The sequence below is a fragment of the Staurois parvus genome, unplaced genomic scaffold (assembly GCF_062004578.1).
Source record: "Staurois parvus isolate SC_StPar_1 unplaced genomic scaffold, SC_StPar_1.0 ptg002258l, whole genome shotgun sequence".
Taxonomy (NCBI): Eukaryota; Metazoa; Chordata; class Amphibia; order Anura; family Ranidae; genus Staurois; species Staurois parvus.
The window spans coordinates 284,701-302,106 of record NW_028320054.1 but is presented as its reverse complement, the minus strand read 5'-3'; the positions used below and the strand labels follow the sequence as shown (position 1 = coordinate 302,106).

The following is a 17,406-nucleotide window of genomic DNA, read 5'->3' as shown; positions in this document are numbered from 1 at the left end:
ATCCCCCATAGTAATTCATCCCCCATAGTAATTCACCCCCCCTATAGTAATTCAGCCCCCATAGTAATTCATCCCCTATAGTAATTCATCCCCCATATAGTAATTCATCCCCCATAGTAATTCATCCCCCATAGTAATTCATCCCCCATATAGTAATTCATCCCCTATAGTAATTCATCCCCCATATAGTAATTCATCCCCTATAGTAATTCATCCCCCATATAGTAATTCATCCCCCATAGTAATTCATCCCCCATATAGTAATTCATCCCCCATAGTAATTCATCCCCCACATAGTAATTCATCCCCCATATAGTAATTCATCCCCCTATAGTAATTCATCCCCCATATAGTAATTCATCCCCCATATAGTAATTCATCCCCCATAGTAATTCATCCCCCATATAGTAATTCATCCCCCATATAGTAATTCATCCCCCATAGTAATTCATCCCCCATATAGTAATTCATCCCCCATAGTAATTCATCCCCCATAGTAATTCATCCCCCATAGTAATTCATCCCCCATAGTAATTCATCCCCCCTATAGTAATTCATCCCCCCTATAGTAATTCATCCCCCATAGTAATTCATCCCCCCTATAGTAATTCATCCCCCATAGTAATTCATCCCCCATATAGTAATTCATCCCCCATATAGTAATTCATCCCCCATAGTAATTCATCCCCCATAGTAATTCATCCCCCATATAGTAATTCATCCCCCCTATAGTAATTCATCCCCCCTATAGTAATTCATCCCCCATAGTAATTCATCCCCCATATAGTAATTCATCCCCCATAGTAATTCATCCCCCCCTATAGTAATTCATCCCCCATATTAATTCATCCCCCATATTAAGTCCCCAAGTCCCCCCTGTGTCAATTCACTTACCTTTGCTCCGCGCGTTCCTCTCGCCGTTCCGGTGTAGCATGAAAATCTGTCTCCTATGAGGATCTGTCTCCCTCGACGTATCTGCGCATGTGCCAGTTTCAGGCATTAGCAGCCGATCGGCGATCTCCGGCACATGCGCAGATACGTCGAGGGGGACAGATCCTCATAGTAGACAGATTTTCATGCTACACCGGTCTTCAGGGCGGACTGTGAGAGGAGCCTAGCGGGAGCCTAGCTCCGCGGGCCGGATTAAAAGGTCCGCCGGGCCGTAGTTTGCCCATTGCTGCCCTAGCTCCTTTATTGGGGTGGGTCATGTGAGATGGTCCTTTCCCTGCATTTTACATCCACCAGGGGCGGACTGACAACTCATGGGGCCCCCGGGCAATAGGGGATCATGGGGCCCCTGTGTCCTTGCCCAAACTCAAAGAAGCCTATGAAAAAGGTACCAGGGGCATCTCATGGGGCCCCCTACTGACCCCGGGCCCTCGGGCAGTGCCCCAGTTTCCAAATGGTCAGTCTGCCCCTGACATCCACTAAGGTAAACTAAAAGATCTGAGCCTCTGAATAGCGGAGTGCCCTAGATGATCGCTGTACAGTGCCTCCATATGTTGAGTTTTGAAAATGGGACCCCCTTTCGAGAACCCAGACCATTCACTTTCCTCAGCTATGCAGTAATATAGGTCCAATCATTAGGTGATTCTAACAACTTTATTTCAGAACTTGAGGTGGTTGGATGAGAAGGTGGTAAATCCATGACCCTGCTATAGAGCTTCTTCGTAAGTAACCGCCTGATATAACAGTTTAAACTATTGCTGTATATTATCACCACATCCAAACAAACTATAGCCACGGCATGGAACCCCCCCAACCTCTGTCTCCTTGAGGTGAAGCACAGGGGAACGCAATCTATGATCAATAGCAAAATAGAAGCCACATTGCAAGATCATGTCCCTAAACATCTCACAATTTGGCAGCCTTGGGTCGATAGTTACCTGCCATGTGACTGCGACCAGTCTTTGTTGAAACCCTGATCCAAATTCATGTCTACATTACGTGGATTCTTTGGACAACAGCTGACCTGCTGTGGCTATCATTGGACCCCCTGCTCCCCTCCCCCCCATTTTTCTTCTCTCTTTTCTACTCTGTTACATTTTCTCTTGTACTTTGTGAGCTTAATGAAAATTTTTGAATTCTACTACTGTGGAGCTTTTTAGCCACGCTAAAGCCGAGGCTATCGACTCAAGTTAGGCATGGTCACCTTGTGAAGCAGATCTGCACTTCACGTCATTTTAGTGCTGAAAAGAAGGTGGTAAATCCCAAACTCCATCTCTAGGCAACTACAACCTCTCCTACTGACAGTAAACACCAAACTCAAACATGTCAGCTCCTACTCTTTTAGTGAGGTTCAACTTGAGGAGTACATAGCTACTACTGGAAAAACTTTTCACTTGAGGTGGATGGATTAGAAATCCAAATCTCCAAAAATTCATCTCTAGGCTGCTAGTCTTTTGGTGGGGTTCAACTACAGGGGCACAGAAACTACTGGAGAAAATATCCAGAAAACTGGAGATGGATGAAAGAGAAGATAGCATCTTCAAAAATGTATTACTAGGCTCTTAGTATTTTGGTAGGGTTCAACACCAGGAGCACAGAGCTACTACTGGAGAAAATATCCAGAAAACAGGAGGTGGATGAAAGTAAAATTCATTCCTAGACTCTTAGTCTTTTGGTGGAGTTCAACTCGAGGAATACACAGCTACTTCTAGCACAACTCCCTTAGGGGCCGATTAGGTTTTGGTCCCCCTATTGCACAATCAGGCAACACACATTTTTCTTCAGACCTTACACACAGGAGACAGTAGACAGTCTGTGAGCTTGTTTTTTGGTTTTATTAAGGGGTATTGAACTTGGATGGGGTTGAGGGGTGTATGGGATGCCCAAGAGAACTGTAACTGAAGACAACTTCCTACAAACTATGTGCAGGTCTATTAAACAGCAAAGTCTATTTGTTGTAAGAGCTCTCCAGCCCTCCAGGTGTACCCCCTCAGACCCCTGATGAATCCTCTTCTCATCCAGTTGTACTAAGTGAATCCCTGGGCAAGGGGTCCCAGAATCTCTCACTTTAAATGCACAGTGCCAGATGGGGGCTAGTCAGGTTTCCCACCAGAATACCCTCTCCCCTTATCCGGCCCAGGGGGTGTAGGATTACTCCTGCAAGTGTGTTGAGTTGGTGGCTGCCTTCAGACCTTCTGCTGGGCTGGCTCCTTTCCTGGCTCTACAGGTGATCCTCTCTCTGGGGAGTGGTAAGGTTAAGTGATCCTCCTTTTCAGATCCAGCATGTAGGTAGGTCCCTTCCCACTGACCCCATCCCAGCCTCTCACTCCATCTTTCACCAGAACTCTCCTGCTACTGACCAGGCTCAACCATATTTAGGGACTGCTCTGACCCCATACCAAGTCTTCTGCATGGGGATTGGTCAGAGTTCCTCAAGTATGAAGATCAACCCTTCCTCACCCCCGCCCACTTCCTTCTAGAAACTTTTCAAGCTTTTATAGCAGGAGCAGGTATCAGGGAATGGACCTGTAGAGCCTTCACCCCTTACCTAGAGTTACTCTGGCTGACTCATACCCAGGCTGTCTCATCCAGGCTGCTTTGCAGCCTCTCACTAAAATCCTAAACTAGCTCACCCTGGGTAACTAGAAGGGTGCTTCATACTACTATATCCAGAAAACTTGAGGTGGATGAATGAGAAGATAGAATCTCCAAAAATCCATCTCTAGGCTCCAAGTCTTTTGGTGGGGTTCAGTCCAAGGAATACACAACCGCTACTGGAGAAAATATCCAGACAATTTTAGGTGGATGAATGAGAATAGAGAATCTCCAAAAATCCATCTCTAGGCTCCCAGTCTTTTGGTGAGGTTCAGCTTGAGGAATACACAGCTATTATCCAAATAACTTCAGCTTCTGAAGTGACTATGTTATGTAAATGTGTTCCAGTTCTCTTATCTCAGCTCCAGGACACTGGCTTCACCAGGCACACAGACTAATTCTACAGGCACAAAATCTGCTCCTCTGGGCGCATAGAGTGCAAGAGGACCAAGCACTATAGACCCTCAGCTCCAGGGGCATTCAGCCAGGCACACAGCCTAGTGATCTGAGACCTCACCCCAACAGAAAATGATACCAAAGATGAAAATTCAAATGCTAAAGTTGTATAAATAGCTCCCACCAGCTCCCAATGCCTCCAGGATGGTGGTCACCCCATGCTAGATTAAATCTAATACAGACAATGCCCCTGATGGTTAACTGAAAGCTGCTTCATTTATTAGTTGAGACAAGGACCTCCTGTAAGAGTCATTTTTGCTGGAGAGCATCTTACAGGAAGAGGATAAAAATGGATCTGCTGGCAGGATAGGCAACCCATTGGCCAACTGAAGGAGTGAAGATTGGCAGGCTGACAGCACAGCAGGCTGATACAGCTAAGCTACTGCTTCACAATTAAGTAGCAAGGCTGTTACTAGCAGGATCTCCAGCTAAGAAATTTTTCAACAGATTAAAAAAAAAAAGAATTCCTTAAAAAAACTGAATACAGTAACACAGGAAGCCAAACATATAGAAAAATAACATCATTTGCCCAGAAATCCATTACCATTTCCATCACAGCAGAGACTATCAGCCCTCATTCATGGCACTCACACACCAGGAAGACATCAGTATAGACATACGTGTTTCCAGCGGCTGGTGACCCGAATGTAGACGGTGTAGTTGATGGTGGAGATAAGAGGAGCATTGTGGAACCCATTATAATGGTGGTTATCCCCCAAGGTGAAGGTTCTGGGTCCGGTGAGGGTCTCTGCAGGAAGGACAGCTGCAGTATAACGGCTCGGGGACCAGCTAAAGTTGTACGGTGTGTTCTTAAAATTCAGACACTCCTTTGTTGAATTGTCTTCCTGACCACCAAGGACAATAATTTCATAGGAGCTGCAGACAGAAAATACCGGAATAATCACAACTATGCAATAGAACACACGTGCTTATCTCTTCTGTGCTTACTTAAACATTTCCAATTAAAATGCTTTTATATCTACGCAGATAAAGACAGTCTGCAGAACTCCTAACACATCATATTTCAGGAATAGTGATGGGCAGAACACCCTCGTGTTCAGTTTGCAGTTGGACGTTCGAATCTAATGAACATTCGACAGCGAACTTCAAACTCAATGCAAATCTATGGTATGAGGACTTGGGTACTGCCCTGAGGGACATGAATCAGTGAAAAAATAAAAAACTGAGAAAGTACTGTTTTTAACGGCCTCCCGCCCGCCATATAAGGTAATGACAGGTGGACGGTGGTTCTCTCGTTCTGGGAGGAGGTCATATGACGTCCTCCCATTCTAACTGCGCATGTGCGCCCTCGGAGGCACGCGGTGCGACAATCAGTGGTGCGCTGTGTCTCTGGGACACAGCGGATCACCAATCACTGTAAAGAACCAATGAACTCGGCTCGGTCATGTGATCAGCTGTGTCCAATCACAGCTGATCACATGTAGATCACATGTAAATAGGAAATGCTGACAGCACGTGAGGGGAGGAGAGCCGGTGATCGGCATACCTCAGAGGGGACATCTACACTGATCATCAGGGCACTGATGCTCAGTGCCCTGATGATCAGTGTAGCCCCATCAGTGCCACGCGTCAGTGCCCATCAATGCCAAATACCAGTGCCCATTAATGCCACATACCAGTGCCCATCAGTGTATATCAATGCCACATATCAGTGCCTACCAGTGCACATCAATGCCACATATCAGTGCCCATCACATCTGCCTTTCAGTGCCGCCTATCAGGGCAAGTCAGTGTCGCCTATCAGTGCCAGTCAATGCCGCCTATCTGTCCCCGTCAGTGCTGCCTATCAGTGCCTGTCAGCGTTGCCTATCAGTGCCACCTATCAGTGCCCATCAGTGCAGCCTATCTGTGCCGTATATGAGTGCTGCTTTTCAGTGCCCATCAGTGATGCCTGTCAATGCCCACAAGTGATGCCTGTCAATGCTCATCAGTGCATCCTCATTAATGTTGCTTGTCAGTGCCCATTAGTGCCGCCTGTCCATGCCCATCACTGCAGCCTCATTAGCGCACATCAATGAAGGAGAAAAATTATTTATTTACAAAATTTTATAACAGAAACTAAGAAAAAAACTTGTTTTTTAAAAATTTTCAGAATTTTTTAGTTTCTTTAGCAAAAAGTAAAAACCCCAGAGGTGATTAAATACCACCAAAAGAAAGCTCTATAGGTCTCACAAAAATGATACAAAATTTTGTTTGGGTGCAATGTTGCATAACCGTGTAATTGTCATTCAAAGTGCGACAGCACCGAAAGCTGAAATTTGGCCTGGGCAGGAAGGGGGTAAAAGTGTCTGGTAGGCAAGGGGTTAAAGGAGCAGTCATTTTTCATTGCTTAAAGTGAAAAAAAAAAGGAAGAAAAATTCCTTTAAATATCATGCCTGGGGGGTCCCCTTAAACTACCTGCAGAGCTGCACATCTGTACAATGTATAGAACCTGCTGCAGCTGGACTGACATTTTTTTTTAAATGGAAGGTTAGGAGGGACCCCACAGTAAAAAAGTGTGTGGGGTTCACTCCAAAAGCCTTACCAGGTGCTTTAGGCCTGGTAGGACTTTTAAGGGGAACCCACATCCCAAAAATGGAGGGGGGGAAAGTGCATGGGGTTCCCCCTAAAAGTCATACCATGCCCTTTAGGCCTGGTAGGACTTTGAAGGAGAACCCAACCCACAAAAAATCGGGGGGAAAAAGCACGGGGTCCCTCCTACATTCCTACCAGACCCTTGATCTGAGCACAAGCCTGGCAGGGCAGGAAAGGGGGATGAATCGAGCGCCCCCCTCCTCCTTGTCACTTACCAGACTATGGGATGGTGTCCCCATGCTGATGGGGACAGACAATGGCCTCTTACCCACAACCCTACCCTTTGGTTGTGGGGGTCTGCGGGCAGGGGGGCTCATTAGCATCAGGGTACTCCTTTAAGTGGACACCCTGATGCTGCCCCCCCTTGTGAATGAGTAAGTGGTACATGTACCCCTCCATTCACTAAAGGGTTAAATTTAGAAAAAAATAAAGATGCCGGACTTTTGAAAAATTCCTATAATTGAACAAGAAACAAAACAACAGCTTTTGACAAGTCCTTTATTTAAAAAAAAGCAAAAAAAAAAAGCAAAAAAATGGTTCCATTGATGTAATCCATCGTCAATCGTGGCGTCCAGCATTGTTCTGACAACACCGACTCGGTGAAACAAAAAAAATGACCCTCGACGGCCCATCCGCACCCTCCGAGCACTCGCCGCAATATGACAGGTCTGACAGATGCAAACAAATCGGCGTGGATAGCGGTGACATCACGGCATGCTCAGATAAGGGTCTGGTATAGATGTTGGGGGGACCCCATACCATTTTTTTTTTCACTTTTGGTGTGAGGTTCCCCCAAAAGATCACCATTCTAACCATGAAATGTGACATGACTCACCAAAATGTAGAACCTAACTGCACTGAAAGATGTCAAAATGTACTTAAAACTCCAAATGGACAAGGCACTGGGCGAAGTGACTCAGCTGATCCGCAATGATTAATATTCCTCTAATTGAAATAATAAAAGAAAAAAACGCTCTAATAGTGCAGAAATGTCTTTTTTTAACCGTTTCAATACCGGGCAATTTTACACCTTCCTGCCCAGGCCATTTTTCAGGTTTCAGCGCTCTCACACTTTGAATGACAATTGCGCGGTCATACAACATTGTACCCAGACTAAAATTTTATAATTTTCTTCACACAACTCGAGCTTTCTTTTGGTGGTATTTAATCATCACTGGGGTTTTTATTTTTTGCTAAATTAACAAAAAAAGACCAAACATTTTGAAAAAAACACACATTTTTCTTTGTTTCTGTTATAAAAGTTTACAAATAAATAATTGTTCTTCATAAATTTAGGCCGAGATGTATTCTGCTACATGTCTTTGGTGCAAATAACCCAAATTAGGATGTATTATTTAGTTTGTAGGAAAGTTATAGAGTTCACAAACTATGGTATAGATCTGAATATTGATCAATCCTGAAGTACTGACAGCCAATCTAATTTCTTGAGGTCCAAGAATGTCAGACCAGTACAGATATCCCCCAAATGTCAGGACAGTACAGATATCCCCCAAATGTCAGAACAGTACAGATATCCCCCCAAATGTCAGGACAGTACAGATATCCCCCAAATGTCAGAACAGTACAGATACCCCCCAAATGTCAGAACAGGACAGATATCCCCCAAATGTCAGAACAGTACAGATATCCCCCAAATGTCAGAACAGTACAGATATCCCCCAAATGTCAGGACGGTACAGATATCCCCCCAAATGTCAGGACAGTACAGATATCCCCCAAATGTCAGAACAGTACAGATATCCCCCAAATGTCAGAACAGTACAGATATCCCCAAATGTCAGGACAGGACAGATATCCCCCAAATGACCCCTTTTTGCAGAGTAGACAGTCCGACGTACTTCATAAGAGGAATGGCGAGTTTTTTGAAGTTGTATTTTTTTGTCATAATTTTTCCGAAAATGAAAAAATGAAAAAAATTATTTTCACTATTTTTTTTTTTACATACTGTTACCAGTGCAGTACAGCGTCATCATATAACTGGCATGGCGGTGAACAGGGACACTGACTGGTGACAGTATGAAAAAAATATATATATATTTTTTTTTTATTTTTATTTTTTTTTTATTATATTTAATTTTTTATTACATTTTTTTTTATTTTTTTTAAGATTTTTTTTCATATTTTACTATGACCAAAGTAGTACAATGTTACCATAGTAACATTGTACTACTTTAGGGAAGTGATGAGTATTTTGTTTTTTTTTTTTTTTTACACAATTTGCTTATAGCAAAGAATTACTTTGCTATAAGCAAGCATTTAGCTGAATGAAATCGATTCATTCAGCTTTTTTTTGTTTTTGTGCTTAGCTGTGATTTGATGTGATTAGCTGTGACCATTCACAGCTAGGCACTAGTATACAATGGATGGCATGAATCAAGCCATCCATTGTATACAACTGTCATGTGACCTGCTGTGATTGGTCACAGCAGGTCACATGGTACCAGCAACGGGAGCCGGTACTCGGATCTGTCATCAGCCGTGTCCGAGGTGCACGGCCGGCGACAGATCGCACTGCTTCTGCGCTCTGAACTAGCGCAAACGGCGCATGTGCGGGAGCACGCCAAATGGCGTGCACCCGGAATGGAGGAACACATTTGTAGCCGCCAAACGGCCATTGGCCGGGCGGCTAATGGTTAAATTCACAATCTAATAGATAAAAACCTAAAATTCAGCATAGAAACTCACATGGAACGCTGTCCATGGCATGCCCCTTTCTGAGTCTGTGAATCTCCAAGCCCTCCACCTATAACAGGCACAAGTACTGGGACAGGTTCATCCAGCGTCCAAGGCAAGGATAGGCAACTGTGCCCGCTCCCATGCCATGAAATGCTTGTACTGCCCTGCACCCATTCCCTGCCCCTTTGTTCCAGCTGCCTATGGTTTTCATGGGGTGGGCACTGCATGTGTGTGGCCAATTGCTTGCTTTCTAGCAGCTAGAAGGTAGTTGTCCGTGAATGGTGTGTTTTTCGTGTCAGTTATGGGTGGAGAGTGGACATGCTGTAGATGTCAAAGTGGACATGAAGCCATGGCCTGCTAGTTATTAGCCACTGAGTCAGAGTGCAAGTACAGTGAGATTCCCCCCCCCCCACCACTGTGCCAGGGGTAACTGTCCCTCTCAGGCACTCAGCCTGCTCTCTAGGACCACCTCTACTCTCAGGGTGTGGTGAAGAGTAAGAGGGATTCATTCTTTCCCCAAAGGGTTAACTGAAGTAAAGACACTTCTAGAACGGGTCTCAGCTGTCTTTCTAGGCCATTGAGACTGAAGAAGCTGGGAAACCATCCCTACAGAATTAAAGCTGTCTTCCTCAGACTTACCGTATTTTTTGCTCCATAAGACGCACTTTTTTCCCCCAAAAAAAGGGGGAAAATGTCAGTGCGTCTTATGGAGCGAATGTACAGCGGCCGGTCCGGTTTTTCTGCCGCCACCATGTCAGACTATCGGGCCGGCCGCTCAGCTGTTCTCTCCTGCAGCTTACCTGTTCCTCGGTCCAGCGCTGCAGTCTTCCAGCGGCGGCGTCTGTGACAGCTGGGTGCCCACTGCGCATGCGCAAGAAGTGCCGCACTTTGTGAATGGTCCTGTGTCTTCTGGGACACATGACAGGTCCCAGAAGGCTCCGGGGCATTCACAAAGCTCAGCGCTTCTCGCGCATGCGCAGTGGGCACCCGGCTGTCACAGAAGCCGCCGCGGGAAGAAGAAGGAAGGACAACTCCGCGGAAGTGGGAGCGGGTACCTGTAAAATTCAGGTACCCGCTCCCCCTCCTTCCCCAAAGCTCCGCAGTCTCTGGTCATCTCCTTTACTGTCTGCAGTCCCTGGTCATCCCCTGTACTGTCCGCAGTCTCTGGTCTTCTGCACTATGTCTGCAGTCTCTGGTCATCTCCTAGATTGTAAGCTCGAAAGAGCAGGGCCCTCGATCCCCTCATGTTTTGCATTGTATTGGTATTGTTCTGTCACATGTTCTGTCCCCCTTTGTAATGTACAGCGCTGAGCGAACTATTGGCGCTTTATAAATACTGTATAATAATAATAATAATAATAATCTCATGTACTGTGTCCGCAGTCTCTGGTCATCTCCTGTACTGTGTCCGCAGTCTCTGGTCATCCCTGTACTGTGTCCGCAGTCTCTGGTCATCTCCTGTACTGTGTCCGCAGTCTCTGGTCATCTCCTGTACTGTGTCTGCAGTCTCTGGTCATCTCCTGTACTGTGTCTGCAGTCTCTGGTCATCTCCTGTACTGTGTCCGCAGTCTCTGGTCATCTCCTGTACTGTGTCCGCAGTCTCTGGTCATCTCCTGTACTGTGTCCGCAGTCTCTGGTCATCTCCTGTACTATGTCCGCAGTCTCTGGTCATCCCTGTACTGTGTCTGCAGTCTCTGGTCATCTCCTGTACTGTGTCTGCAGTCTCTGGTCATCTCCTGTACTGTGTCCGCAGTCTCTGGTCATCTCCTGTACTGTGTCCGCAGTCTCTGGTCATCTCCTGTACTGTGTCCGCAGTCTCTGGTCATCTCCTGTACTGTGTCCGCAGTCTCTGGTCATCCCTGTACTGTGTCTGCAGTCTCTGGTCATCTCCTGTACTATGTCCGCAGTCTCTGGTCATCCCCTGTACTATGTATGCAGTCTCTGGTCATCTCATGTACTGTGTCCGCAGTCTCTGGTCATCTCCTGTACTGTGTCCGCAGTCTCTGGTCATCTCCTGTACTGTGTCCGCAGTCTCTGGTCATCTCCTGTACTGTGTCCGCAGTCTCTGGTCATCCCTGTACTGTGTCTGCAGTCTCTGGTCATCTCCTGTACTATGTCCGCAGTCTCTGGTCATCCCCTGTACTATGTATGCAGTCTCTGGTCATCTCCTGTACTGTGTCCGCAGTCTCTGGTCATCCCTGTACTGTGTCTGCAGTCTCTGGTCATCTCCTGTACTGTGTCTGCAGTCTCTGGTCATCTCCTGTACTGTGTCCGCAGTCTCTGGTCATCCCCTGTACTATGTATGCAGTCTCTGGTCATCTCATGTACTGTGTCCGCAGTCTCTGGTCATCTCCTGTACTGTGTCCGCAGTCTCTGTTAATCTCCTTTACTGTCTGCAGTCTCTGGTCATCTCCTGTACTGTGTCCGCAGTCTCTGGTCATCTCCTGTACTGTGTCCGCAGTCTCTGGTCATCCCCTGTACTGTGTCCGCAGTCTCTGGTCATCTCCTGTACTGTGTCCGCAGTCTCTGGTCATCTCCTGTACTATGTCCCCAGTCTCTGGTCATCTCCTGTACTGTGTCCGCAGTCTCTGGTCATCTCCTGTACTGTGTCCGCAGTCTCTGGTCATCTCCTGTACTGTGTCCGCAGTCTCTGGTCATCTCCTGTACTGTGTCTGCAGTCTCTGGTCATCTCCTGTACTGTGTCCGCAGTCTCTGGTCATCTCCTGTACTGTGTCCGCAGTCTCTGGTCATCTCCTGTACTGTGTCCGTAGTCTCTGGTCATCTCCTGTACTGTGTCCGCAGTCTCTGGTCATCCCCTGTACTGTGTCCGCAGTCTCTGGTCATCTCCTGTACTGTGTCTGCAGTCCATTGGTTCAGAATATTTATTTTCTTGTTTTTCTCCTCTAAAACCTAGGTGCGTCATATGGAGCGAAAAATACGGTACATGTTTAGAAAGGTGGATAAGAGGCACTGGAACCCTGGAGACTCTTTATGGGCTTCTTCACATTTGCCACCACCGTCAGAAGATGGTTGACAGGCAGCTGGAAGGTCACCTCTTCACTCTTTTTTTTAACCCTGAAAAGCCGGCACCCCTGTACCAAAACCATGTGTATTACACACTGTTGTGGGGCGGTTGCAGTGTAGCCTCATTCACTTGAATGAGTAGCATTTGGTAAGTCAGCACCACTAGGGTATAAATGTTCCCAGGACTGCAGCATGCACACAACCCCATCTGGCCACCAGCATAAGGGGGCATTTGAGGGAAGGTACTCAACCCCCTTTTTTTTTTAAATGCACCTTGGCTGCCCATGTGAATGAACTTTATATGCTTAATAATTTATTTCAGGTACTTATTTCAGGTACTTATATAGCTCTGTCAATGTACGCAGTGCTTTACATATATATTGTACATTCACATCAGTCCCTAACCCTCAAGGGGTGTACAATCTAAGGTCCGTAACGCACATCCATACAATAATAATAATGCCGTCATCCAATGTTATGATGATAGTATAAAGACAGAGAATCTGAATATTGGGGCTGGCAGCTTCTGAACACCGCAAAACCTTCATGATCACCTTGGGTTGTGATGGGGATGAATGAATTAGGAAATTAAAGCACTGCTCCTAAAGTCACTGTAGGGTCTAAAGCAGCAAATCCTCAATACATGGTCCACCAAAAGCTGGTGGTGTCAGCAGGGAGTGCCGATAAGTTAGAAAAACTATTGGATGGGCATCTTAGTGATCGCAATATACGGAGATATGGGAATGGTAGTGACACGCACAGGTTGAACTGGAGGGACTGGCGCAGGGGCGGACTGACAACTCATGGGGCCCCCGGGCAATAGGGGATCATGGGGCCCCTGTGTCCTCGCCCAAACTCAAAAAAGCCTATGAAAAAGGTACCAGGGGCATCTCATGGGGCCCCTACTGACCCCGGGCCCTCTGGCAGTGTCCAAGTTTCCAAATGGTCAGTCCGCCCCTGGACTGGCGTCTTTTTTTAACCTTAGCAGCTATGGAGCATCTTCTTCTACAGTAGAGAGGCAGAAAAATCACCACACAGGGATACATAGCATGCTGATGTCCAAAGAAAGAATGTGCAGACCGAATCACAGAGATCAGCTGCACACTGATGATGTCAATATTCTCAAAAAATATTATTGTTCCCAATGGCACACTGGAAGGCCTACCTGGGACATCCTCCCACATTTCCCCCTAGAGATGGGCTAAGCTGGTCTCTAAGGTGAAATGCATCAGTAGTGGAGGTCCCAAGATGGGCTTCCAGCGTTCACATCCAGAACAATAAAGTTTTATGAAAATGCTGACACCAGTCTTTGTGATTCAATATTCTATTAAACACAGAGCAAGTCAAATTATTAGTCGTTTCCCACCTGATTGGCCCATTCAGATTAAGAACCGGGTGGAGCTGTAAAGTGCCATCATGTATTGTCTTCTCCATGTGAAGAGGAGGATCTGGAAAGGAAGATTCAGGAATCAGGAATCAGAAGTGATCTGCTGTGTGCCAGTACAGGCGGTCTGACCATAGATGCCACGGAAACTGCACACTGTATAATGAGGTCAGACTTGGACCACGCTTTGGGTAATGTTTGATAAATGACAGCACGGCACCAGGGGCGGACTGACAACTCATGGGGCCCCCGGGCAATAGGGGATCATGGGGCCCCTGTGTCCTTGCCCCAACTCAAAATAGCCTATGAAAAAGGTACCAGGGGCATCTCATGGGGCCCCCTACTGACCCCGGGCCCTCGGGCAGTGCCCGAGTTTCCAAATGGTCAGTCCGCCCCTGCACGGCACAGTATTGGGTTTCCACACAATTCTGCACATAAAGGGTCTCTAAAGATGTCAGGTAGTCAGGAAACTGTCTATCACACTTTGGGAGACCCTAAAATCAAAGGCTGCTACAACTGGACAGGTTATTGTTCGGAAAAGTTAAATAAAAGAATTAAAAAAGAAAGAAAGTTGTTTTAGTGGGTTAATGTCATATTGTTACTGTGTGTTAGGCCCCTTTCACACTGGCGGTCCGATCGGGTCCACTGTCAGTTGTTCAAGCGGACCCGATCGGACCATCCATAGACCTCTATGGACCAGCTGTTGTCACCGATCCGATCCTGTTCGCCAAAAACACACGGATGGGGAGCCGATCCCCATCGGTCCGGCAGATCAGATCGGATGGCAGGTGGAAATGGACAGGCGGTCCGTTTCCATCCGACCGCTCTATAGAAAAAAAAGAGGGCTGTGCCTATGTCCGCTCTGCAGCAGTGGAGCGGACACAGACCTGTCATTCGCTTGCTCAGCAGAGACATCACCCGTTGAGCATCCACCAACGAGTTCGTCCAGTCTGAAAGGGGCCTATTTGTTAACTGTTGTTTGCTTTGCAGGAACACCAATCAGCTGCAGCCCTGATCTGTGTATTCTGACAGCAGAGTGCTACTCTCAGAACACATGCAGTGCATTCGTAAAGTATTCAGACCCCCTTCACTTTTTTCAATATTGTTATGTTACATCCTGATACTACAGTTGTTTAAATTCATTTTTTTCTCATTAATCTACACTCAGTACCCCATAATAACAAAAAAAAAAACAGAATTTTAGAAATGTTTCCAAATTTATTAAAAAGGAAATGCTGAAATATCACATTGGCATAAGTATTCAGACCCTTTGCTCTAACACCTGAAATTTAGCTCAAGTGCCTCCCGTTTCTTTTGCTGAGATGTTTCTACAGCTTGATTGGAGTCCACCTGTGGTAAATGCAATTGATTGGACATGATTTGGAAAGGCACACACCTCTCGAAAAAAGGCCTCACAGCTGACAATGCACACTGTATCAGAGCAAAAGCCATGAGGTCAAAGGAACAGCCGCCAGAGCTCAGAGACAGGATTATTGAACGGCACAAATATGGGGAAGGCTAGAAAAATTCTGCTGCACTGGAGGTTCCTGAGAGCACAGTGGCCTCCATAATTCAAAAATGGAAGAAGTTTGGCACAACCAGGACTCTTCCAAGAGCTGGTCACCTGGCCAAACTGCGAAATCACAGGCTGAATGAGAAAAAAACAACATTACATGTATGCCCAGCATTAACCACTCGCCTACCCCCCCTTCCTGACCAGGCCAATTTTCAGCTTTCATCACTGTCGCATTTTGAGTGACAATTGTGCAGTCATGCAATACTGTACCCCTATGAAATTTGAATCATTTTTTTCACACAAATAGACCTTTCTTTTGGTGGTATGTAATCCCCGCTGGGTGTTTTATTTTTTGCGCTATAAACAAAGAAAGAGCAAAAAATTAGAAAAAAAACGTTTTTCTTTGTTTCTATTATACAATTTTGCAACTAGGTAATTTTTCTCCTTCACTGATGTCCGTTGAAGAGGCTACACTGATAGGTAGCACTGATGGACACTGATGGACAGCACTGATGGGCAGTGATGAGGTGGCACAGATAGGCAGCACTGATGGGCACTGATGAGGTGGCATGGATAGGCAGCACTGATGGGCACTGATTAGGTAGCACAGATAGGCAGCAATGATGGGCACTGATGATGCTGCACTGATGGGCACTGATTGGCAGCACTGCTGGGCACTGATGGGAGGCACTGACTGATGGCACTGCTGGGCACTGACTGGTGACACAGCTGGGTGACACTGATGGGGGGCACTGCTGGGCATAGATGGGTGGCACTGCTTGGCACAGGTGGGTGGAACTGCTGGGTACAGTTGGGCAGCACTGATGGGCACAGGTTAGCAGCACAGGTAGGTGGCACTGTTGGGCACTGATCATCAGGGCACTGATGATCAGTGCCAGTCCCTTCGCTTACAATTGCCAGTTCTCGGCAATACTTTCTTCACAGTGTGAGGAAAATGCAGCCAATAACCAGCAATTGTATTTACCCAGTGATGTGCTGTGTCATTGGACACAGCTAATCACATGGTAAAAGGTCGCTGTGATTGGCCTTTTACCATATACATGATCAGCTGTGTCCGTAGGTCACAGTGATCACCGGCGGTACCGGGTGCATGCCGCTGGGGACGCGCAGAGGGCGTGTTCTGGGAGGACGTCTATGGACGTGATTGGGAAGTGTTTAAAGCTAGGGGTGGCTGTGTGGTGGAAACTTCTAATGTTGGGCATACACTTTTTCTGGCAGATCAGGCTTCATCGGTAGCGGTAGCTCCTATGCTCAGCTTGTACTTTTTTCTGGCAGAGACTTCTTCATATACATCAATCGAAGAACAAAAAAACAAAGGCTGAACAAAAAAAAAAGAACATTACATGTATACCCAACATTAGGCGTATGGCAGAAACTCCTAATGATGGCGACGCACATAATGTTTTTAGAGGCCTTAAAATGCCAGGACAGTTCAAACACTCCCTCCCAAATTACCCCTTTTTGGAAAGCAGACACCCCAAGGAATTTGATGAGAGCCATGCTATGTCCATGGAAGACTTTATTTTTTGCTACAAGTTTTTTTGTTTTTTTTTACAAAGTTGTCACTTTAATGAGATATTTATCACACGTGTCATGGCTATATAAGATATTACACCCCAAAACACATTCTTCTACTTCTCCCGTGTGTGGGGATACCACATGTGTGAGACTTTTTAGGCAGCCTAGCCATGTACATGGGCCCAAAATCCAATGGCCACCTTGAGGCTTTCAAGGCGTTTTAATGATGCATTAGATTTCCTGACTACCTATCATATTTTTGGAGACCTTAAAATGCCAAGGACAGTATAACCCCCCCCCCCCCCCCAAATGAGCCCTTTTTAGGAAAGCAGTCAGTCCAAGGTATTTGCTGAGAGGCATGGTGAATCTTTGGAAGATCTTATTTTTTGCTATCAATTTTTGGAAAATGAAGAAAGAGAATGATTTTTTTGTTTTTCATTTTTCATAACCTTTAAAAAAAATTAGATCTGCAAAATACTCACCATGCCTCTTATTAAATTTCTTGGAGTATCTGAGGGATGTTTTTAGAGCCTCAAAAATTGTGATGGGTAAGTCAGGAAATCAAATGTGCAAGTTACTCCCTTTGAAAGCTCTTTTCTTTTACTAAAGACATGTAGCAGAATACATTTTGGCCTAAATGCATGAAATAATT

General features: G+C 46.0%; 1 protein-coding gene across 1 annotated transcript in view; it reads right to left on the bottom strand.

Annotated features, from left to right (window-relative positions):
- The window catches only part of LOC149431446 (uncharacterized), an 86,994-nt gene that overhangs the window by 26,403 nt on the left and 43,185 nt on the right, over positions 1–17,406 (bottom strand). The window contains exons 8-9 of the mRNA XM_089665595.1: positions 13,682–13,763; positions 4,620–4,875 (exon numbers count right to left, since the gene is read on the bottom strand). Of these exons, the coding sequence (XP_089521721.1) occupies positions 4,620–4,875; positions 13,682–13,763 (338 nt within the window). The remainder of the gene's footprint in view (positions 1–4,619; positions 4,876–13,681; positions 13,764–17,406) is intronic.